At 35.4% G+C, this 25,710-nt stretch overlaps 3 protein-coding genes across 6 annotated transcripts in view; 2 read left to right on the top strand and 1 right to left on the bottom strand.

The window, feature by feature from the left end:
• LOC149481452 (phospholipid phosphatase homolog 1.2 homolog) overlaps positions 1-25,479 on the bottom strand; it is a 28,058-nt gene extending 2,579 nt beyond the window's left edge. Inside the window, exons 1-5 of one of the 2 annotated variants that reach the window (XM_089704898.1) lie at positions 25,139-25,479; positions 24,750-24,874; positions 20,034-20,224; positions 18,371-18,485; positions 17,790-17,963 (exon numbers count right to left, since the gene is read on the bottom strand). In XM_089704898.1, coding sequence (XP_089561024.1) covers positions 17,790-17,963; positions 18,371-18,485; positions 20,034-20,224; positions 24,750-24,874; positions 25,139-25,211 — 678 coding nt within the window. In that variant the 5' untranslated portion in view covers positions 25,212-25,479. Of the gene's footprint in view, positions 1-17,789; positions 17,964-18,370; positions 18,486-20,033; positions 20,225-24,719; positions 24,875-25,138 lie in introns of both variants that reach the window. The other variant, XM_089704897.1, reaches the window with a different exon arrangement.
• On the top strand, positions 132-7,203 carry LOC149481453 (uncharacterized). Of its 3 annotated transcripts, none has more exons than XM_089704903.1 (4): positions 132-275; positions 1,587-1,626; positions 2,431-2,733; positions 7,165-7,203. In XM_089704903.1, the coding sequence occupies exons 2-3, from the start codon at positions 1,617-1,619 to the stop codon at positions 2,715-2,717; spliced, it is 297 nt and encodes a 98-aa protein (XP_089561029.1). In that variant the 5' UTR covers positions 132-275; positions 1,587-1,616; the 3' UTR covers positions 2,718-2,733; positions 7,165-7,203. The 3 variants fall into 3 exon arrangements, with proteins under 3 accessions (XP_089561029.1, XP_089561027.1, XP_089561028.1); XM_089704901.1 differs by lacking the exon at positions 132-275 and adding an exon at positions 818-923; XM_089704902.1 differs by lacking the exons at positions 132-275; positions 7,165-7,203 and adding an exon at positions 818-923 and having other exon boundaries at positions 2,431-2,785.
• On the top strand, positions 3,753-5,486 carry LOC149481454 (uncharacterized). Its single transcript, XM_089704900.1, has 3 exons — positions 3,753-3,828; positions 4,218-4,257; positions 5,102-5,486. Exons 1-3 carry the CDS (start codon positions 3,817-3,819, stop codon positions 5,467-5,469), a joined length of 420 nt encoding a protein of 139 aa, XP_089561026.1. The 5' UTR covers positions 3,753-3,816; the 3' UTR covers positions 5,470-5,486.
• Positions 25,480-25,710: the final 231 nt, after the last annotated feature.

Genomic DNA, 25,710 nt, shown 5'->3' with positions numbered 1-25,710 from the left:
AAGCCGCGCGTTTAAACTAGTTAAATTATAAGTATGATGAATGGGTACAATGACCAGTGGCCTGCATTATCAAATTACATATAATAATATGTAATGCTAACAAGATATCCTTAAAATTTCCATGTCTTCATTGTGTTTCGTAAGGAACAGTTGTCTAAAAGGGTTCTCTCTAATATAAATTATTCATTTAAATCTATTCATCAGTTGAATACTTGTACAATATAACAGAAAATATTTTGTCTTTATCCGAAATACTTCAGATTATAATCAATAAGGTATGAATAGAATAGTTATTTCTTATTTAAATTTTTATAAAGATCATCATCAGCCCATATTTATACCTACTAAATTACATGATTCCCATCCCCATATAGGTTTTGGTCATATTACATAAGTACTAGCTTTCCGCCCGCGGCTTCACCCGCGTTTTCTAAGAAAATCCCGCATAGTTCCCGATCCCGTGAGATTTACGGGGTAAAACCTATCCTATGTGTTAATCCAAGTTACCCTCTATATGTGTTCTAAATTTCAATGTAATCGGTTCAGTAGTATTTGCGTGAAAGAGTAACAAACATACATCCTCACAAACTTTCGCATTTATAATATGGATGCTGCATGTGTATGTAAATTGACAATGGAAAATATTGTAGTCATTAAACCAATTTGCCACATACATGCAATGAGTTCATTGAAACCAATTTGTTGTTATTGTTTTGAGAACTTGTTGACAAACTTTCGAGCCCACTCTTATCTTTATTCTAATAATTCTTTCATTTTATCTTCCCTGTGATATTTAATAAGTCACGCGATTTAAAGCTCAGGGGTCAGTTACATATTTATAAATACTAGAAATTATATATAAGGTAGGCAGTTGCTAAAATATAGTGTACATTTGTGGTCGTGTTAGAAAAATGGCTTTGAAAGTAAGTTTAATTAAAAATTATAATATGCATATTCCTTGTTTATGGGTAAAGGGTCAGTGGACATTACCGACAAAATTGATTATTTTATTTTATATTTAAAATTGAAATACATAATGTACCAATAACCTAACCCGTCGTTATTCTCATTGTATGAATTGAGTGTAAAATTAATCAAATCTTTAAGGAAAAATCTTCAATGCAACGCTTTGATATACGCTTGGCTTTCCATGTAAATTTCAAATAACGATTAATTTGATTTCCTAAATAAACTTCCTTTCAATAACATCTTTTAGTACTGGAACGTAAAAGTGGGTCGAGTCAAGAAAACGTTCCTTATTCCTATAAGGTCTCTCATAAACCATTAATTTACTTGCTCTATGCAATTTATTAAAATTTTTAACTTTTAAATTTAATTGTTCAGTGTTTATTTAATAATTAATAGCTTATAATACGCGATAATGTTCAAAATATTATTATGTATTTCGTGGAGTATCTCCCTACATATTTGTGAATATAGAGTAGGGATAGGGTAGAGTACCTTGAACAATATTGATTAAAAATCCATGTGGATAAATATCCTGTATGTGCTATGGAATAATTTAGGACATTTTAATAACATGTGTAAATTAATTTGTATAAATAATAAATTTCTTTTTTTTACAGTTCGTTTGCGCTCTTGTCCTATTGGTAGCGATGGTGAACGGTGAGTGATTTTCATGTTTTTTATAAACGTAGTCCTTAGTCTAAGGCCTCCCCCACATTGGGCGTAGGCCGAGCGTACGCGTTTCCTGAGCGTGCTGCCGGCGTTGGCGCGGCGCGGACGTCGCGTCAGCGCGCCGTCTGTGGGGCGCGGGCGTCGCGCCATCGAACGCTATGCAAGCGCTGCGCAAGCGCCGCGCCGACGCGACGTCGCGTCTAAAGCAGCTCGGCCGCCCGCGCCGTGCCCCTCGCACTCATGGAATGTGTGCGGGGGGCACGGGCGGCCGAACGCCCATGGAAAGCGACGTAAGCGCGGCGTCTGCGCGGCGTTCACGCAGCGCCCGCGCGGCGCTGGACAACGCGTAGCCCGCGCCCCACAGACGGCGCGCTGACGCGACGTCCGCGCCGCGCCGACGCCGGCAGCACGCTCAGGAAACGCGTACGCTCGGCCTACGCCCAATGTGGGGGAGGCCTAAGAAAAATTTTCACTAAAGGAGAAAGTCTGAAGGAAGAAGTCTGACCTTGCTAAATTAACAACAGTGGTTTCCCTAGTTTTTCTACGTTCAGGTTTTATATATGTACATACTTAATTATTATATTTGACAAAATACAGATACACCTAATGACTGTGGCAACAAAATCAAAAAAGGAGAAATTCTGTCATTTTCGGAATGGTCTATACACTATAAAAAGCTCATATTGTATAAGCTAGCATGGTCTATATCTATACTTGAAATGTATCCCTATGATTATATTTTGTGATTTATTCTACAATAATTTTTACATGAAATCACTTAATATATTTTAGGAAAACCTCAGGGATACAACCAAGGCCAGGGTTATGGACAAGGTAACCCGGGCCAGGGTTATGGACAACATAACCAAGGCTTTGGACCCGGCAATCAAGGTTCTGGACCAGGAAACCAGGGTTTTGGACAAGGCAACCAAGGGTTTACACCCGGTAACCAAGGTTCTGGCCACGGTAACCAGGGTTTTGGACAAGGAAACCAGGGTCATGGACAAGGTAACCAGGGGTATGGACAAGGCAACCAGGGTCATGGACACAGGGGTGGTTACCAGGAACACGGTTATTAGATAAAGTATAAGATGAGTGTAATTGATACCAATATGTAAGTGTGAATATAATAAATGTATTAAATAAATGTTTGTTTAATTTAATTTCCCTTTGTGAAGCGTGGCTGAGGTCACTAGTCTAGTTGAATCAGACCAAAGTAAGATGAAACAGTAATTTGCACAAGGTTCAAAATTGATTGTTCAAAACGATATCATAAACGAGACGTAAACAATTCTTCATCGATTCGATAGCTGCAAACAGTTAGTCGAAGTCACAAATAATACTTTTTCGCAAACATATACATATTATGTACAATCTGTAAGTTTTATCATATATACCAGTTTATTCACCGTAACCGTTTCCTGAATGTAAGACTTGATACTTGGACAACAGCTGTAATCGTCACGCTTACTTGGCGCGATTTTATGTTACCAACTACTTTATTTTATCATATTACTACATCACAAGTCCAGCTCCAGCCCAAAATAATGTATCAGCACAATCAAAAACACAATTACAACCAAATAGAAAAGCTTTGTATTCCGGTGTTGTACAGCATATAATAGCTATATTTAGGATAGGGATCACCTTAATCTCAAATCAGTCAGAGTCCAGAGATGATGTAAACCTGCAATCCTGGATTTCTATTGTATTTGAATATAGATGATAGAAAATATCTTTACTAATATTACAAAGCTGAATAATTTCTTGTTTGTTTCTTTGGTTGATTTCGATTTCCGATGGAGTTTGGATGGGTCCGATTTGAAGTTCATTCAATGCCCATTTATCGAGCAAGGCTATGTATCATCACGCTAAGACCTAGGAGCTAGGAGCGGAGCAATGCTGGTAAACCCGCGCGGCACAGCTAATTTTGGTCATAAAACCAATTTGCAATGAGTTCATTGAACCAATTTGTTGTTATTGTTTTGAAAACTTGTTGACATCAAGCCCACTCTTATCTATGTTCTAAGAACTCTCAAATTTAATCATCCTCAATATATTTTATAAGTCACGCGATTATTAGCTCAGGGGTCAGAAAATTATTTATAAATACTAGCGATTATATATACGGTAGATAGTTTCTAAAATACTGTGTGTAATTGTGGTCGTGTTCCAAAAATGGCTTTGAAAGTAAGTTTGGCGAAAAATGATATTCTGATTTCATAGAGTTAGTGGAAAAAATGTATTATTTTAATTGTTTGTGTAAAAGCTGGAATAACGCCTTGTTATTGTCAAGTGTAAAATAAATAAAAAAACTATTTTAATTACCTACCTACCTATGAAACAAAGTCTGCATTTCTCTCAGTCTGTGAGTGTTAGCTTCTAGTGTTCCAAAATAAGCCGTAGAAGGGTAGTTTTCTTCTGGTGGTACCAAAGTATTGAAGAAATATACCTAACTTATTTTTAACTGGTAGTATAATTTTGTTTCAATGTATGACGCTTCGTGAAGATATAATAAATGAAGATATTTCCACGTAAGAGTGGATATTAATTTATAATTTATATTTCTTTTATTTCAGTTCGTTTGCACTGTTCTCTTATTGGTTGCGATGGTGAACGGTAAGTTTTTTTTTTCATATTTCACGTATATATTATGTAACTTAGTCCTATAAAAATACGAAAGAGAGAATGAACAGAACGAAATTCTATATCTATCGGGCTGGTCATGTAAAGTACCATCAGCTTTTATAAGCATGGATGGATTGGACGGTCTTGTACTTACAAATTTTTCTTTGATTGATTTGATTTGATTTACTCATAATGTTGAGCACCAGGGATGTTGAGTAAAACTCTGTTTACATGTAGTAGATACAGTGCAGTGTTTTTGTAATTCCATATGTGTTTAATTAGTATGAAACATGTTAATAAATGGCAACAATGACTACTTTTTAAATCTATCTATACATATAATAAATCTGTAGAAGGGTCAATTCTGTACATTGAAAATATTGAAAAAATAAATAGCAGGGGGTGTTACTGGATCGATACCAAGCCCAAATATGTGATTAAAAAAATTTTTGTCTGTCTGTCTGTCTGTCTGTCTGTCTGTATGTGAAGACATCACGTGAAAACTAATGGTTCTATTTCGATGAAACTTGGTATAATTATACCTTATTATCCTGGGCGTAAAATAGGATACTTTCTAGTTTTTATCCTGAAAAAATACGAAGAAAAAAAATAATCTTAATTTTTCAGTTTTATCCATAGACGTTGTTCTGTAGAACAGCGAACACACGTTGGGTATTATTATAGGCCTAGCCGTATTTGAGTCCAATAGATATTTATAAGATGTTATTGTCAGAGTTACTCAAAATGGAGAAATAAACCATCCACGCGAACACCGACATCCGCGCGGACGGAGTCGCGGGCGGAAGCTAGTAACTAACTAAATGTATACTTTTAGGAAAACCTCAAGGATACGGTGACTACAACCAAGGTCGTTCGGTCCCAGGAACTGAACACAGCGGTTTCGGTGGATTCAACCAAGGCCAGGGTTACGGACAAGGCAACCAAGGCTTTGGACCCGGCAACCAGGGTTTTGGTGGCGGTAACCAGGGTTTTGGTGGCGGTAACCCAGGGTATGGACAAGGCAATCAAGGTTTTAGACCCGGTAACCAGGGTCAGGGTTTTGGACCCGGTAACCAGGGCTTTGGACCAGGCAACCAAGGTTTTGGACAAGGAAATCAAGGTTTTGGACAAGGCAACCAGGGGTATGGACATGGCAACCAGGGTCATGGACACAGAGGTGGTTACCAGGAACACGGTTATTAGATTTATCTAATGAGATACAGTAGAACTCCAATTATCCGAATTAATGGGGACCGGGACCCATTCGGATAATCAAATATTCGGATAATCGGATTTAACCCTAGATAGCTAACGTTACTAGAATACCATGAGATGCTAACCATTCGACTTTTTGACGAACAAATTTAAAATATGTTTTTAATGAAATTCAATGAAATTATATCCGAGATTATTTTTATATTAGAAACTACAGGATATAAATTAAAGATATTTTTAGCAAAATATAGTATTTTTTAGAGTTTTAAGTACAAAATAACAAATCTTAATGGCACATAGTTACAAGAGATCAAAAATGAGATAAATCTTAAATCAACTAAAACATAAACTTTTACATTTTTTTCTTATATTATTTTTATTTAGTATATATAAGTAAAAATATGTATGTTTGTATTATTATATTAAAAAATTATATTTTATTGGCACAATTAGGACAAAATCCAACTGAATGCTCGCCGCAAATGGCCACTTTGCAACAGTTGCAAACGTTTCTTGTCATACGTCTTTTTTATAGGAACACAAGCCACAAATGTTTCTTTTCCTTGTAGGTACATTTTCGAAGTCTGATTGAGAGTCTGAACCAGGATGGATGTTAGGTTTCTTTGATGATTGGTTTATGGTTCCGTTTTCGTCACACGACGAAAGCAAGTATACCATCTTGCTCGGCTTTGGTTTATATGACAGAGTAAGTGGCCCATCATAGCAGAATATGGATGTTCCAACTGGTCTAGTTCGGTTGTTCCGCATTTCTTCTGGAATTTCTCTTTTATTAGCCCTCAAAGTTCCAACTAAAGTTAACTTGTAAGGTTGCTTTGTCTTATATTGGCCTGAGACAAGTGGATAATCGAATCGAAAGCTAATAAAGACTCTTCTTGTGACTCACCAGATTGATTAGGCGAAGGTGCGATCATGTTCTTCAGTAAGTATTGGTTCATCAGTGTCCGAGGCCTCGTCCTGAAAATCACTTTACACATCATCCATCAACAACTCGTCTTCACTCTCGCTGTTAGATTCTTCCGTTGAAGGGAAATAATCGTCACCATCCAACGCCCGAGCAATCGCCTCATCTGTGATATTCGATCTCCCTGACATTCTGTACTTTGAACGGAATAACTAAAACAAAACAAGTAAAAATCAACACTAATAATATTTATAAAAAGTTACACGTAAGCTAACCATTCGTCAAAATGACGAGTGAGTAGTAGGTATCTCAAAAACTATGCAACTTACCACCAAATCGCGACCGCAGTTCGACGCAGCTTGGCTCGCACTGAGTTGGTTTCACACCTCACGCGCACAACCGAGACGGTTAAAACGAGATGGCGATATATTCATTCAGTATTCGTCATTTTGACGAACGTTAGCTATCTAGGGTTAAAAAAAAAATGCCATTGGAGAGAATAAAAGCTACGTTTTGATATTTCACTATTTTTTTATTGAATTAAATGAAAGAAACATGAAATTTTCACATGTTTTAAATATTTTTGCAATCATTTTTCTTAATTCCTCTAGTGACAACGCATCTTTATCATCATCATCCTCTCCATATTCTTGTTAGGAGAAGAATAATAGCGCACTTAGACTTTTTTGGACAATTTTTTGTGATTCGGATAATCGGCGATTCGGATAGTCGGAGTTCGGATAATTGGAGTTCTACTGTAGTTAAGCGTACAATTATTGGCAATACCAAAGCGTGAATATGTATAATAAAAAGTTTTAAATAAATTGATAAAAATGTTTTATTTCATATTCCTTTGTAACACGGCTCATGCCATTCAATAGTCCTGTCATATAAGACCAAAAAATTAGAGTGAATGTAAATTCAGAACACTAACGTAAATGAAATTTAAAAATAATCTGTTTGACCCGAACAAGGAATTAACTTTCTTGACTCCTTTAACCCCTCAGCTGTCGCGGCGCGCCGCGTCAAAAAGGTGCTGTCCGTCGGAGAAATTCGAGCGGTCGGCGCTGATTTGCCGATTTTTTTCGATATTAAAATTTGTGATATAAACTTTAACCTGTGACACTCTTGTAAATTTTGATGCTAACTAGATAACCAAACTTTATATTAGTTACCTTACTTACTCCCTGGCGTGTTTATTTTACTTATTAGAAGCATTTTTTCCCACACATTTTGAAAAAATATGACATTGTAAAGAAAAATACTCATAAAAAAATAATATCAAGGTATTTTAGATTTTTATTTTTGTATTTTCACACTAGAATAGACAATCTTTTGAGTGAATATAACAAAAACATAGGTTTATTTTATAAAAATTCGAGAAAGTTGAGTATGAATATCATCGTTTACGCATGAAAATAAGTGGACGCGATCCCCACATATGTTCATACAAATACAGACATTACAGTCTGCTCCAAAATTAGAACATTTCAAAAATTTTTGCTACTTTTTTTTATTTTTATTTTAATCAAAACTAGATAAAAACTAACAGTAATTTTTACTTTTTTTAAATATTTAGGTTTTTATTAATGTTTAAAAATCGTCTTATTCCTAAATGACTTCATTCTTATGGTGGACTTTGTTCTAACGTCTGTATGTATAACGTCTCCACATCAATTTTAATTTTAATTTATTTTTTCTTAAAATTAGCGATTAAGAAAATATTTTTTGTGGTAACAATAGCATTATGAAGAAATGCTTTTTTTTCTTTCATGCTCTTAATTATTATAATATAGTACCTATAAAATGAAATGTTGTCCAACTACAAATCGAAAGGCACTGTATCCATACAGAAAAATGTCTAAGCTGTACAAAAGTGAAATCTACATTTAATTGTACCATAACTTAATTATAAACCGTTACATTTAACTTATAAATCAAAAATTTCGGAAATTCGAGTTTTAAATATTTTTTATAAAATACAGCTTATGTTAAGGATAAAAATCAATAAACTTAAAGATTCAAAATAAATAAACAATTATTATACATGACGGAAGAAGGACCCAAAGGCTGTTTTTAAAAAGAGTGACGTCAGCAATTCTGACGTCAACATCATCAGAGCAGACGCTCATACTCGGAGTAGAACGCCCGTAGGTATTTTACTGCCTTTTTTTATCTACGTCGAAATTATAGAGAGAGCTCCGAACGCTCCAACGGCCGGCGAGTGAATGTGCTCTGTGCCGTCGGGCGATCGCATTTAAAGTGAACCATGACTCACAAGAATTAGTTTGAGTGTTGCCACTCGAATTTTTACAATGAATTTTCATCAGTTTTAACAAACATTAATTATTTCGTTAATTTAACCTATCACGCGTCTGGCGCACAGCCGGCACCGATCCCGATAGTGTCAAGGGAGTTCACGAAATCTAGCTTTTTTATGACTACCGAGTTTGAAAATTTTATTTACCCTATTGTTCTATAATTATATGCCATGTATTATATATTTTTGGAAAGAGGAAGAAACTAGTTATAGCATAAAAATGTAATCATGACGATATATTTTTTCTATAAAATTATAAAAAAATGATTTTCTTTTGTTTTAATTTTAATTGCTTACATACTAACACTTACATGATAATGCTGAGTCATCAAATGATCATATTCACGTTTTCATATCACTACACGATTGCCAAATACATTCACTTATATTTTCACACATTTAACACAACGTATTTCACTATGAATAATAACAAATCTCCATTATTCACAAACAAGAAAAAAAGCGCCATTTTGCGTCTTCCGCACTGAAAAGTTGAGACACTTTTTCACTGAGTATTCTTCAAATATCCCTAAAACCAATATCATAAACGTATTCTACGTAAAATTTCCAGTAATATACGTCTCAATTATCACTCATCTAATTATTCCTCTCGGCATAATTCACAATCCAAATATTCGTTGAACAAGACAAATGTCACAAACTATGGCCGATGACGCAACTCAATCAATGATTCACTTTTTTTTTTTTATTTTGTGGTTTTGGTCTCTATTGCCTGTCTCGGAGTCGTGTCGATTCGAATTATAAATGTTTAAGGCATAGAGAAATATTTTTTATACTGGAAACATTCACTTGTAATTCACTACAGATGGCCTTCAATGTCACGGGCCGCGTTAGGCACAGAGTTTGTGCGCAGTACACTACAGTACAATTTGCGTTACGACACAAATATTGTGCGTAGAACGTGTCACGGGTTAATTATTTCATTAGTGGTTGATTAATGAATCAACCACTTATTTAAAAAGGTCAAAGTAAACTTTAGCTAGTTATAATTATTTAGTAGTTTGAGGGTAGTCGTTTTTCGTCGTTGCGCCGACACGGCCATACTGACAGGCGGTGCGCGCTCTGCACCAGCCTCGTTGTAAATGTCTCGTTGTAAAAGCAGGTCACTAATGCGCTGGACTGACCAAGTGAAATCTGCTATAGGAATTTGTGTATCAGACTGCACCAGACAGTCTAGTAACAGGAAGACATGGCGGGAGATCGTGCGGAAAGCTGTGTCCGCCTCCACTACCAATGTGGATGTCTCAACGTGACCACGACCACTCTGCCAAGAGTGAATCGACAAAGAAGAAGTCTCGAAGGTTCTCGTAGATTTCTCGGAGGGTCTCGTAGTTTCTCGAAGGTTCTCGTAGATTTTAAGTCTAACACGGCCATACTGACAATCGTACGTCCTCGTACGCCTTTTCTCGTATTACAACACTACGGTAGTTCATCTCGGGATTTCAAAAACACACTGCCTCGGCCACACTGACCTTTCAGAATACTGAACACTCCACATGACAGACACAGTCCGTTCGCGTATCATGTGATCAACACGTACTCATTTGTGATATAGGCAGATTCTCGAAGGTTCTCGTAGATTTCTCGGAGGTTCTCGTAGATTTCTCGGAGGTTCTCGTAGATTTATGCTTATCACAAAGAGAGGTGCAGCTCAGATAACACACACAATTCCTTCGATGAACTACACTCCCGTTACAATAATCCACGTAACAAACTTTTACTTTACACAACGCACGAAAAAACACAAACGCCAGTATGCCGTTACAAAACTACGTAAACGTTAACATTTAAAAATTGAGAGCTTGAATTCTATCCAACTTCTGATGACGGAAGAAGGGGCCCAAAGGCTGTTTTTAAAAAGAGTGACGTCAGCAATTCTGACGTCAACATCATCAGAGCAGACGCTCATACTCGGAGTAGAACGCCCGTAGGTATTTTACTGCCTTTTTTTATCTACGTCGAAATTATAGAGAGAGCTCCGAACGCTCCAACGGCCGGCGAGTGAATGTGCTCTGTGCCGTCGGGCGATCGCATTTAAGTTATAAACAGACGTTCGAATTTGGTACGGACCGCACCGTGACCTTGGTGCGCTCCGGACCATATTCGATCGTGTGTACAGTGGTCCGCCGGACATAATTATTATTATTGACGGTACGGTTGGTTCGATGGTTTTTTCATCCGAACTTGGTGCGGACCGTACCAAATTCGCGCGTGTGGACGGGCGATCGCACCGGACAGCGCATTAGTCATAGACTATATACTTATTACAGCTTTAGTCATAGTTCTACCGCCAAACAAAACGGACGTCGGTCGATCGTTATCAATGGCGATGGCGTCGGATGACGTGGCTAATACTGAAAAAAGATTAATAATATAAATTTTAGAACTCTACAAAGATTTATGATATGACTGCATATGTCTGAATGAATCCCTGTCTTTTAAATATAATTTTGCCCATTCTTTTCTCTTCGTTTTCTTCTTTTCAATGGTTGTAACTTGTACTAGTACTTGTACCAAAAGAAGCCTTGAACTGAGGTCTACATGTTAAAAAAATACAACATTCTAACCACGAATTTATTACGAGAAATAGATTTTCAAGGAATTCGGTTTGACTTTTAATGAGATTACTATGATCAATGCTCGAAATATTCACAAAAAAAGGAGATTAATTTGTATTAATTTGATATTATTGAATTGTCTTATAAATCTAAGATATTTTTTTTGTTCAGTTAATTTATTACATATAAAGATTATGTACCTACATATAATAATATATTGAAATATCGACTATAACTAACGACTAAAACATAAACAAAAACTTGGTAATAGATAGATGATATATATAATTTTGTTTACTAGGGACAACCCTGACATTCTTTGAAAATCTATATCTCGTAATAACTTCGTGGCTAGAATGTGGTATTTTTGTCACATGTAGAACTCAGTTCAAGATTTCTTTTGGTACTAAACAGAGCTTCTACTAACGCCTGCATATACATAATATAAAAAAATAAAAACGAAAATCAGTAAAAATTACAATACTTTCGCCTCTATCGACAATATCGAAAATTTCAAAAAGGAATAATTTGCGCCTTTAATCACTTCATATATTAGCAACGTAATAAATTATCTAGTCGCTAGTGTATCTATTTTTTATACGAATTTATTTAGCTCAGTTTGCCGCGAAAATTCCAATATTTTAAATGTTTTTTTAAAAATCGTAAATTTAATCGTAATTTTTAAACAAAGAATATTTTCTTTGTGCGGCAATGCCTGGACGGATAGCCGAAACCGATAGAATATTGAAACTGTAAAGGCGAAGCTGCAAATTAATTGTAATTTTAAATTATCGTGCAAAGATTTTTATACATTCGCTTTAGAAAATGAAGAGCTATTAAAAGCTGTTTCTTCCAACAGCAAATATAAATGCCAAAAATAAATTTTCTCTATTTAACATTGCTGTTTTAATTATCTCCCGTAAAAAATAACTAAAACTCGTATTTTTGATGCTGTTAACCCTTAAATCAAATACTGGCAACCCTAGGTGCGGTGCGGTCGTGTGGCGAGTCGATCGCACCGCACGAGTACGGTGGTCCGGTCGCACCAGTTCGAACGTCTGTTTATAATTTTAAAGTGAACCATGACTCACAAGAATTAAGGCCGCTGCATACGTGACGGGAAAATACCTCGGACGGGACGTGAGCGGGACGGGCACGTGATTGCCTCGTTCACAACGGGAACGTGGAGCAAACGCATACGCACCGTGACGTGATTCTGATCTAACGTGCTAGTGTTGTGAACAACGAAAGATGGATTTTTCAATTCAAGAATTGGCTTTAATTGCTATTGCTCTAGATGACGAAGAAGCTACGACCGTCAAGAAAACATTAACATCTTTGTAATCTACATTCTGCAAATAAAGAAATTTGAATTTGAATTTAAACTAAACAATACTGTTTTTGATTTATAAGCTTAAGATGTTTCATTTTTATATTTTTGGTAATAATGCCGCCATAAAGCAAAAATATTATGCACTAAAATTATTTTGGCATTTTAAACATAAAATAAGTAATTCAGAACACGATGAAGTGTCACAGGAGTCAGGAATCATCGTGAAAAGGACTAAGTATAGTTAGGAATACCACAATATATTCATTAAATAACACTTACCGTTTTCACTGTATGACAATTTCACAGCAATTTTACGCCATAAATAATTTTTATAAAAATTATTTATGGCGTAAAATTGCCATATTTTGTATTTAAATATTGTGGGTTCGCTAAATTATACAACGCTGGATAAGAGCGTACACATTCGATCAGTTTTTCGTCGTCCATTTTCGATACTTGGAAGGCGTCACTATTAATCTCTCCGGCACGAACGGAGCGACTGTGCATACGTAGCGAAATCACGGACGGGACGGGGCACGTGCGGGACGGGACGGGACGGGGACGTGCTAAACATCGTCGGCGACGATATTTTTCCCGTCCACGTTCCCGTCCCGTCGATGTTCCCGTGACATATACGTATTTGGATACATTTTGTATGCAACGATGTTTCCAAAACTTCCCGTCACGTCCCGTCCGGGTAAAATCCCGTCACGTATGCAGCGGCCTTTAGTTTGAGTGTTGCCACTCGAATTTTTACAATGAATTTTCATCAGTTTTAACAAACATTAATTATTTCGTTAATTTAATTATTTCATTAGTGGTTGATTAATGAATCAACCACTTATTTAAAAAGGTCAAAGTAAACTTTAGCTAGTTATAATTATTTAGTAGTTTGAGGGTAGTCGTTTTTCGTCGTTGCGCCGACATACATCTAAATGTTTTATTTACTTAAATAAATTTTACTTAACTGACAGAAAAAAAATTCTTATGAAGCTTTGTGTCTGTACTATTTATATACTCATGTGGTTGTAATGTGTGGTGTTGACGCCAACATTGGCCAATAAATAGGAATATTTGCAACTTAGCATAAATAACGTTAACTTCTGTTCATTTTTTCTTATACATCGGAGTTCGGACACAACGACCGCCTCGAGACGACGATTTATTACCACGAGGTTCCACTTGAATGTGATCAGGAAAGTGATGAACGCTATCCAATCTAGTTGTACTTCAATACATGCAGTATTTCCAAGCATATTGTAATTAAGATATAAACTAATCGGTAAAATTGTATTAAAATCGGTTCAGTAGTTTAGGGAGTCCATAGTACACAAACAGCATGAAACTTAAAAAATATTTTGATTGGAATAAAGTAAGACGTGTTATGTGTAGAAATTGGAATAAAGTAAGAATGAAGAATCCTGGTATCAGGAATTAAAAGCTGTAAATTCCCAAACACTAATCGTGTTAGTATTATTATCTGTTCATTTGACAAAATATACAGAGTTATATTTCTTGATTTCAAATACTGTTACGTCCTATTGTTAAAGTAAGCCTTGGAGTGTCTTGTCTTCCATTGGCATAAGAATCGTTGTTTGGATCCATTTGAATTCTCTTTTATTGATACTCAAATGCTTACGAATCAGAAAAGGTTATTCTATCAAATACAAATTTTTATTTTCGAAAGAAAATTAAAATATCAAGACGGAAGTTTATTTTAGGGCTACCTAACAAATAAGTTATTATTGACTAGCGGTCCGCCCCGGCTTCGCCCGTGGTACATATTTACGTTTTCTCTACATAAAAACCATCCTCGTACTTCAAGGAATATAATAGAAAAGAATTATCGAAATCGGTTCAGCCGTTCACACGTGATGCCATGACAACGCGAAACGGGTGCACACCCGCCGCCTTTTTATAGCTCCCGCCGCGAAGCGCGTCGAACGCGGCAACTGATACACAAAAATAATCCTTATGGCAGCATGATTCTGTATTCACGCGCGATGACTTATAGCGTATTTCATGTATAACTTTGGTGTTTCTACACCGATTTACATGATTCTTTTACTATAACCTGCCCAGGAGTATGAAGAATAATTGTGCCAAATTTGGTTAAAATCCGTCGTGTAGTTTTTGTTTCTATAACGAATATACAGACAGACAGACAGACAGACAGACAGACAAAAATTTTACTGATTGCATTTTTGGCATCAGTAGCGATCCCTTATCACCCCTTCATAGTTTTTTTTTAAATATATTTCATGTACAGAATTGGCCTCTCTACAGATTTATTATAAGTATAGATTATGTAGTTTAAACAGCAATGTGATATCTTCAAATAGAAAAATTGCATTCTTCTTCTGGGTAATAGAAGCAGTTTTGACACCAAAAGGCAAAAATACAATAATTGTTATCGCTAGTCATTTACAAAATGAGAGGGTAGATTTATATTTGCAGGCGTACTGCAAATGATGCATTTAATTCGTTTTATTAAATAAGTAATGTTCCAAGGCTATTTAAAGTCATGAATGCAAATAAAAATAATCTTCAGACAGCGATCTACATCAGCTTTAACATTCGGCCTACGAATGTACTACATATAGTACATAAGAATAAAAAACCAGCCAAGTGAGAGTCGGACTCGCACACCGTGGGCTCCGAACAAACCATTTTTAAAGTGAAACTTTTATTACATCGTCTCAAACTTTTTGGTCTGTGTAGCGCATGTCGCGTGACGGTCGGCTGCCGAGTAGGTATAAGGCAGTGTTCGGAACCGTTCGAACAGTTTCACTTTTACCGTGGTTTCATAAAACCACACAACATTTTTATTATGTTGTAACTCAGAAATTTTATGTTTTTCGAAATTATTCTTCAATCTGCGCTAGGTCATACCAAATTTCATGCAAATTGGTATGGAGATATAAGATTTAAGACGCAATCAGAAGAAATAATATTCATATGCGGCATATTCTGAAAACCGCAACTACTAGCAAGGGAATCAAAACCTACGGGTCAAAAGTTAAGTGGACTTGGTTAAAAGCAAGGTTTTACAGCACAGATAAAGAAAAATTCACTAAAAACACTAGAAGTTAAAACATAATAAAAAGTAGGTTTGTTCGGAGTCCTTGAAGCGCGAATCGTATTGAGGTTCAAAACTATAAAAAAACATTCTTCCAGTTTTAAAGAAATAACCCCAAAATATGTGTAAAAACATCTTTGGACTATCTGGGTTTCAAAAATGACAACTCCCGTGTTGTCGTTCATTTTGAAATTGTGAGACGACAGAAAAACAAAATAAAAACAGAATCAAACATAATATATGCCAACGCAATCAAAAGATACAACCGTTTATGCTGCAAATTTTCGTAATTTTCGACATTTGCAAGGTTATAAAAACTAACAATAGCAACGTCTTATAGCACAGATAAAGAATTCTAAAATATGAATTAAAAGATACCTACAGCATAATTAAAAAAATAAGTTTGTACGAAGCCCTCGGTGCGCGAGTCCGACTCGCACTTGGCCGGTTTTTTATTTTTTCAGAAACATATGGTTCCCCAATAAAAAATAATATGTTGCATTTGTATTAAGGTAAGAATATGTTGTACAATTAATGTGTTAAATTTCTTTTCCAGTTTGTCCTACACAAATTACATAGTAACATAGTCACTTTGTCCTATATATAGGTCATAGTGAAAACCATTGTTCCCGATGTAGGTTTTTTTTACTATTTTTCCAGCATATAATATACACTTTTAACCATAATATACTAAAATTAAAGGAATTCCATAGAGGTTACGGACTATAATTTGTATAGTTGATTATATCGTATTAAACCTGAGGACAATAAATACCACAAAAACGATACCCATCAATATAAACAAAACATATGTATGAAGACGAACAATTAAATTTTTCAATTTCATACAATATGCGAACATCCTGTACGCGAATTTTATGGGGAAATTATTGTCGGTTCTGAATTGAAAACGAAATATCTTTAAAATGGAACACAGTATCAAATTTTGAATTATATTATAAAAATCTTCATAAAATTTCTTGTAAAATGATGTAAAAAACAAATAAAATATTAAAAATAAAATACGATTAACCAGGGGTCAAAAATTAAGCAACGTACAGTGAAATGGTAGATACATATTTGGAGCCATTATTTGTGGTATAATTATTGGTAATTTTCATTATTTCGGCACATAAACATTAGGATATATAGTGAATAATAATAAAAAGAACAATAAATACTTACCGTTTATCAACTTTCCGCAAAATTTTACATTTTTTAAAACTTTAAAATTTAAAAGTTACTCGACTAAAGTATGACATAATTACTGTTATATTTCGAATATTTATCGGTCAAATTATTAAGTGATGGACTTTAAATATTCAGTAATTCATAAGCTATCAACTAAATAGTCGTTTATGCAGATTTGAACTATATTTGCGTTACAATGAGCTAATTTCCAACCGGAGATGATTTGGCACAGATCTGTGCCACGACAGACAACGGGTACAAAATTTTTGGCTCAGATCTGTGTTCCGACAGACGAGGGTTTAAACTCGATTTTAACCCACTTAAAAGGGACAGATTTAATTCAAACTTTGTACACTTATCAACGAGACATTAATTTCATGAGTTTCAGAGTGTTTTTACTATAGTAATTATTTTAACTACACCATAAAAAAAAGTGAAGTCCCATGTCCCCAAGTGGGGTAAGGGGCAGATGCATTATACATCTGTTTCACTGATCGATTTTCTTTAGGGACAAGTAGGTGATCAGCCTTCTGTGTCCTGCCAGAGCGAGACATTTTTTTTTCTTCGTCTCCACCGGGAATCGAACCCAGAACCCCTCGGTTCTACGCTCACGCGTCAACCACTGTACCAAGGAGGCGGTCATTAACTACACCATAACACAGTATAAAACACAGCTCGCTGTCTGTCTGTCCCCATACATGCATCTTTAAAACTACGCAAAAAAATTGTATTTTTAATAACTTGATTGATGAAAGATTCAATTTTTTCATATCATTTATTAACTTAAAAGGAGGCAAAGCTATTCCGGGACACAACCCGCTACACTCGGGACACACTACACACTATAGCGGCGGCTATACAAACCCTGTATCAACATTACTTACTGTATACACCAGAACTGGTGCCGCTAGTACTGCACCAGCGAGCACGTCCCACCAGTGGTGCCGCCGGTCCCACACTCGGGACACACTGCACACTATAGCGGCTGCTATAACTACACACTGTATCGTGCGTGTCATGCGACCGGGGAGGGATTGGCCCCTTTTGTATAGGTAATACTGGAAAATGGAAAAAAAAATCATCAAAAAATCAATCTTTATGTATAGTTAGTAGTTATGTATTATCACAAAATTATAGCAAAATAACTTCTACGTCAAAGCATAATAAGAACATGGCAAAACATTCACTAGATATGTTTTATTTTATAATATGCAGTATGCATTGTACCACCACAAAAAAGCCATGCAAAAAATAATAAAAAATATAAAACAGAAAAATAGCAATCAATAGGCGGGATTCGAACTCGCTTGTTTTTGCCATATCGCCTAAAGTATCCCATTTCCTATTCTATTAAAAACTTATCATTTATTTTAATTACAATACTATAAAAGTTTATGTTACATACAAAAAAATATTAGAAAAAAAAATCATTCATTAAATAAATGACGTCACAATTCTAACTAACCGCGATAAACACTCCCGCGTGGATCGCGAGCGAAGTGTGACCAGACGGGAAGCTTTTATTTGACTGCTTCAACCAATGGGCCTTGGTACATGTGTAGCTTGGTACGTAATCTGACCTGGGAAGTAAAAAAAATATGACAGGGAATACCCATTGTTTAAATGGTACTTAACAGTTAACTACAATGACTCTAGATATATTATCTTAAATGTTAAAACGGAGATAAAGTGCATGCTAGAATATATATGAGTATATTTACTTTGCCATAAAAGTAATACTCATATATTCTACCTGCATGTCAATGACTAGCAATGCTACATAAATCGTCAATATATTTTCCTGTTTGACTCACATTTTATTAAAGAAAGACCTACTTAAATCACCTGGGTTTTTTGACATTAAAGAGGGATTTTTTTTACATTTGTATAAATAATGATTACATTTTCTTTCCTTGATGTTACTTAAGCTTAAAAGATTAATGGCTAGATAAATTGCTGCAACTTTTTCATGTTGTGGTCTATTATTATCTATACTTGTATTATAAGCTGAAGAGTTTGTTTGTCTGAACGCGCTAGTCTCAGGAACTACTTGGTCTGATTTGAAAAATTATTTCCTTGTTAGTCCCATTTATCGAGGAAGGCTATAGGATATATTTTCACGCTAAGACCAATAGGAGTGGAGCAATGCGGCTAAAATCGCGGGGCACAGCTCTAGCTAGTATCATATTTGATAACTTTTTCTTCAAAGTCAGCTAAGATTTGTGACTTGATAAATATATAATTGAAGGTATTTCTTGTGGTCTTTGTGGTTGTGGAAATTAGACTCCTCACTTTATATAAAAAATGATAAAATGTATTCTTTGCTTTATCTATACTAATAATAAGCTAATCTGAAGAACTACTGGTCCTACTTGAAAAATTCTTTCAGTGTTGGATAGCCCATTTATCCACAAAGGCTTATAGGCTATATACAGACCCACCAGCGACCACGCGGGTGAAACCGCGAAACGCAGCTAGTCCATAAAAGGCTTTTCAAGACTAGAATTCATTAATTTTTAGTTTGTTTGGAGGTCACTCTAATTTAATTAGATGTGGTATAATCAAATCAGAATACTTTTGAAATTTTGCACATAGTCTAATAATTCTGTGCAATGTAATGTGTGTGAAAAACCAAATTTATTTTTTAACATAATTTTCAATTACATATAATGAGATTAACTTTGATGACTCATTGATATTACAAACAGATACACTGAATGACTTGCAAGTTTTTTGTCACTATCACTATTTTAAACTATTTTATCACTGTCTTCTTGTTTCCTAGGGATTAATTTCGAGATCTTTATCATCATTAAACAATAATTACGTATATGCGTGACTATTATAGCCCGGATGTAAATTAAAGTTGTATTTGTTACACCACTTATAACAAAAACGACAAAGTAGTCTGATTTTTGTTTGTAATCATTTTTAAGTTAATTATTTAAGATTTTATTTTTTTTTGTATAACTTATTTATTCAAGAAAATTTGAACCTATTTTAATTATTTTAAGCTTGTTGGTTTCTAATTGTATTATAAAATTAAATATTTGATTAAATTTTGAAAAGAAATTCACAACTATGTAGTATTATTTTTAGAGGAGCAGCTAATTAGTAGTAGAACTTACTCAACACAAGTCGTAGCTTCTTGAGGTCCACAAGTATCAAAGAAGTGAGGTCTCGGAGATCCAACTATTAGCTTCAAAGTTTGTACTATTGTGAGGTTCAACAGGAATCCAAATAAATATTCCCTGTACCAGAATAAAGCCTGGCGTTTGGCTGTGTCTTCAGGACACTGTTTTCTTTCAACTAGTAGTAACTGAAAGATAGAATACAATATTTATTATTTATTGAAGTAAATTTGCATGAGGCATAGAAATAAAAATATTTAAAGTTATTTGTCTTAACAACTGATTTTAATTATGTTTTTAAAGTGTTTACCATACTATAATCTTTAAAATATTCTAAAAATACCAATATTTTCACAAAATAAAGTTTAGAAATTACAAATTCAAGAAACAAATTGATAATTTGAAAGAAAGAAAGAAAGAAATTTGACTTCTCTGTGCTAGTGCATAATTATTAAAATAATCTTATAACTTAAACCTTACTAGAAAATTTCACCTACATTTTTTTTTTTTTTTTTTTTTTTTTTTATTATTGACATCTGCGATCAGTCAACGGACTATGAGCAGATATTTGGACAGAATGATTTGGCGATTTGAGAACCAGAACCAGTGCCCTAATTCCCCTTTCTAACGTAGCTCAACATCAACATTAGCTCTTTTCAGACGTTTCCTGGGCTTTAGTTTCAGCAATTGCTGGGAGAGCGGATTAGGATGCATTACAAGTCTTTGCTTATGCTTCTTGAGGTATTTTGTAGCTTCCTCCTTAATTGTAGGCATTTCTAAGTACTCATGAATTTCAGAGTTGCGAGTGAACCATGGAGCTGCTGTGAGCACTCTTAGGATTTTGTTTTGCACCCTTTGCATGCACATTAGGTTGGATTCGCTAGCGGAGGCCCAGAGTTGAATACCATATGTCCAAATAGGTTTTATTACTGCGCAGTACACTCTAAGTTTATTGCTTAGAGAAAGTGTGGATTGTCTACCCAAGAGCCAAAGTAAGTTTTTGAAGCGGAAGTTAACTTCTGTCTTCTTCTTCTTTATATGATCTTTCCAGGTGAGCCTACGATCCAAGTAGAAGCCGAGGTACTTCACGCAATTAGACTGTGGTAGAGTTTCTTGGCCCAAATGGACAGGCGGGCAGAGACCATGTCTAAGTGCAAATGTGATGTGATGTGATTTAGGCGCACTTGCTCTTATGCGCCACTTATCTAGCCAATCTTGGGTTTTATTTAGCTGATTTTGAAGAATATAGCTAGCTTTCTCTCGATCTGGATTGCATACTAGAAATGCGGCGTCATCGGCAAATGTTGCTATAGATACCCCTGGGTGTTGGGGAAGGTCGCTAGTGAAAATATTGTATAAGACCGGGCCTAGTACAGATCCTTGAGGGACACCAGCTAAGCAAGCGAAGAGAGATGATCTGGCATCATGAAACTTTACCTGGAACATCCTTTCGCTGAGGTAAGATTCAATAAGTAAGTAATAGGAGTGAGGTAAAAACAGTTTGATCTTGCAAAGTAGACCCCTGTGCCACACTCGATCAAAAGCTTGCTGGACATCGAGGAAGGCGGCCGAGCAGTATTCCTTATTTTCAAGACATTCCCTAATAATTTGGTAAACGCGATGAACCTGTTCTACCGTGGAGTGCTGGTCTCGGAATCCATATTGATGATCTGGAATCAACTGAACTTGCTGTAGTTCTGTTTTCAATCTATGCAGGACTACTCTTTCCCATAGCTTGGATAAGATCGGAGTAAGGCTGATAGGACGATAAGATTGTGTTTCATTAGCTGGTTTGCCAGGTTTGGGAACCATTACAATTTGCGATATTTTCCAAAGAGCAGGAACGTACGATATTTTAAGAGAGCTATTTATGAGAATAGTGAGGAAGACGATAGCTTTTCGTGGGGGTTCTTTTACGATTTAAGCGACTTTTATCTGTTCTATTTCTGGATGTCTGCCAGACTCTCCGAAGTCGTCTCTTCTCAGCAATTTTTTCACGAATTTCAATAGGAGTAGGAGTATTATATGCTTTGTGTTTTAGTTCAGGAGTACTTATCCATGCAGCCACTTGAATGAGGTTTGTAATATAAAGACAAGCATTATCTACTTCATCTGCCGACTTCATTTGAAGTTTTAGTGTGATATTTTCTTCAAGGTATTGTCTGAAGTTCACACAATTTGTTTTATGATTGAAAAGCGTGTCGTTATTTGTAATGCGATTTATAATACCTATACTAAGTCTTAATATAATTGGAGTGTGGTCTGAAGATCCGTCAAGACTGGATTCGATTTGAGTGTATTTTGGACAGATATTTTTTATGATGAAGAAGTCGAGAAGATCCGGAATTTTGTTATTGTCCGTGGGCCAGTACGTGGGTTCTCCTGTTGACAATGTTGTTAGATGATTAATGTCCACAGATTTTTTAAGTTCGCGTCCCCTGGTTAACGTAAGCCGAGAGCCCCAATGTGTGTGTTTCGCGTTCCAGTCTCCTCCTGATATAAACCTTTTACCAAGAGTGCGAAAATACGAGGTGAACATATCATCACTAATCCTATGTTTAGGCGGACAGTAGACAGCAGAGATATTAATAGCACCGAGACGGTCTTCTACTCTTACAGTTGTAGCCTGCAGGTGTTTTGCAGGAAAAGGTTCCAATAGACAATGTTTTACACTATTTTTTACGACAACTGCAGAACCACCATGTGCAACGCCATCGGGATGAGAAGTAAAATAAACACAAAAACCAGGTATGCATATTTGACTTCTTTCTGTTGTATGTGACTCAGAGATAAGACAGACGTCAATCCTGTTTTCTTTAAGAAATATTTCTAGTTCATTTGTGTTGGGAGTAATGCCGTTGATGTTCCAGGCAGCTATAGTAAGAGAAGTCATTTTGTAATTTTTGAAATGAGGGTAGAGATAAGACTCACCAGGGAGCCTATTTGTTGAATGAGAATATCTAGCTTTTCACTTTGTTTTATTAGGATATGTTCTAACTTGTTGTTTTGTTCCTGGGTGTCCTGCCTTAGCTCTTGATTACTATTATATCTTTCTCCAGAAACAACTGAGGCATAAGTTCTCTGATGCATTTCGTTTGGGGTTGGCACATTATTGAGGCTAGCAGTGGGCGGAGCTGTAATATTGTTATGGTTGGTCCTTGTAGTCCGAGGTTTATTACGGCGTGCTAAAATCTCTTTATATACTCACATCCTTTGTAGTTGGCCGGGTGATTACAAGAACATAAAGCGCACTTAGCCGGTGTTGATCTATCTTTCTTCATACATTCTGAGGTTTTGTGTCCTTCACCACATTTTACGCATCTGTACGGACGCATACAATTATTTTTGGAGTGTCCATATTGTTGGCATCTCTGGCATTGCACAATGGAATTAGATTTACGTGGATCTTCTATCTTAACTTTTTGGTTGTAGATATATTGAATATTCTTGATTTCGCGATTATTTATACTTTGTTCAACACACACAAAGAAAGTAGACGTTGGTAATTTCTCTGGGCCATAGCGAGCATTAATAATTTCACCTACAATTTTGTTGTTGGAACCTTCAACTGCTTCTCGAATAGCTTCGTGCGGTGTGCTGTGGTGAAGATTTTTGATGATAAAACGGTAACATTTGGAATCTTTAGGTGTGAATGTATGGCCGATTAAACCGTTTTCTCGTATAACCGAAATAACTTTCTTGTAGCTTTCTATAGTATTCATCATTACTCTAATGATGTTTTTGTTTACTATTCTGTAGTTAAACTCAGATCGACTTACAGTTGAACTTATAAGTTTTGTGAGCTCATTAAGATCCTCAATGCCATAGAGAATTATGGGGGGAGGCTTGCTCACTGGAATTGGCGCATTATTCTCATCTTCAGTGAGATCGATGGGTAGGTTAGCAAACCTATTTCCAACTTGAGTTGAAGGTCCGGGTGGTGATAGCTCAGAAACTTTTCGTTTTTTGCTCCAAGGGACGCGTTGCCAAGCCGGTGGCTGCTTTTCAGAGGTAAGCGATTCAGACTCTGGACCAGGCATTTCTGCGGTGTTTGAATGTAGCTCTGAACTTAGTAAGGTAGACGATGTTCCTGCGCATTCTTTTGATACCGAATCCGTAAGTGAAATAGATCTCTGTCTATTAAAAAGAGATGGGTGAAATACTTGTTGAGCTAGGGTTTTCTTATTATTGGTAATATTACCACGCACTGGTTTCTTAGGTGATATTGTACTTTGAGTTGAATTCTTATCTTGTTGGCCAGGAGCTTGATTTTTAGCTCCAGTAAAATTACTACTATTTTTTCCATTCATGGCAAATTTAAATTTATTATATGGCAACACTAATGATTAATTTTCCAAACGTCAAGTGACATTATGACATTATGGATAAAATAATTATCGAAAAATATGAGGGTAGTGGAAAAACTTTGAAAAAACGGAATGTCACGATTTTGATTTTAATCACAGTTTTTCTGGATAAACACTGAACACTATGCACTACTAATAATGTCACAGGATTATCACTGGTAAGAGTCACTTATAATAATGTTCACACATAAAATATCAAAGTTTAAACACATATAATTATGTAAATCTCCAACAGCACAATTGCGCGTGTTGACAGTTGACAGTTCACCTACATAGGTTTCACCTACATAGGTAATAATTTTTTTTTCATACATACCACAGCCAAAGGTAAAAATATTGTAGTGACCATCAACCACTTCCAATTGACTGTGTCCCCTGTGTAGGGGTGTGAAAGGGCTGGATCATTGCATTGGAAGCCAACCTGCCCTCCTGGTATCAGATTTAATTCTGCTACCGCAAATATGAATAGAGCTGAAACATATGATTACTTAATTGTAAGTTGTAGGCATTGGATTTTTTGTATAGCAGTTGTTTAATTAAGAGTTACACTAATTTCTAAATAACTATTTTATTTTTAAACATAGATAATTTTTTAATTTAAAAAAATTCACGCTTTGTTAGTTTTCATCATGAATGAATTTTTTTTTATGTAATTATGAAGTTTAAATTGATTTTTATTCATTCATCTTATAAGAGAAATTACGTAATTATTACTAATTAAATTAAAAATCTAACCTATGTGCCACCGGTTTGTTTTCGACCACAATACTTTCAAGTTTCTCCACATTTTCACAGCATGAACGTTCATTATGTAAAACAGACGCAATTTAAATGAGTAATTGAAGTATTCCACACTAACTCACAGGGGAAACCTTTCGTATATGATTCACCGATACGTAATATTATACAAAATTGTAAACTAGGTATGTTTTGCTACGGAGTATTGTTAAATCTTGCGCTTATTGCTCTTATTGTGTAAAATATTTCAATTTATTACTTGGAATATGTGTATGTAAAACCGTACATTAATATTTATTTAAATTATTGAGTAAACAAAGTTTTCAAATAAAGTACAAAATTGGAAGCTTGACAGCTTAGATAACTTGACTTTGACGGCAAAATGACATTCAACTGACAGGCACATACAGGCCAACAGATTAAAAATAATCCTAGTATATGAAAATATAAAATGTACAAAAAATTAAAAATTCAGATATATGCCCAAGAAGAAGAAATTGTAACAAGAAAATATGGTCATATTTTCTTGTTACAAGTTAATGGTCATAGTTCAATCTCCAGTGTATTAG

The sequence above is a fragment of the Colias philodice genome, chromosome 16 (assembly GCF_061535455.1).
Source record: "Colias philodice isolate Cphi_HAF_F1 chromosome 16, ilColPhil1 Martin Lab GWU primary, whole genome shotgun sequence".
Lineage (NCBI taxonomy): Eukaryota > Metazoa > Arthropoda > Insecta > Lepidoptera > Pieridae > Colias > Colias philodice.
Note: the sequence above shows the minus strand (reverse complement) of the source record. Positions and strands in the feature narration are given on the sequence as shown.

Bases quoted from the DNA above. Each gene is read 5' to 3' on its own strand.
- LOC149481454 (XM_089704900.1), top strand. The intron at 4,258-5,101 runs GTAAGTTTTTTT...GTATACTTTTAG, and splicing joins ATTGGTTGCGATGGTGAACG to GAAAACCTCAAGGATACGGT.
- LOC149481453 (XM_089704901.1), top strand. The intron at 1,627-2,430 runs GTGAGTGATTTT...AATATATTTTAG, and splicing joins ATTGGTAGCGATGGTGAACG to GAAAACCTCAGGGATACAAC.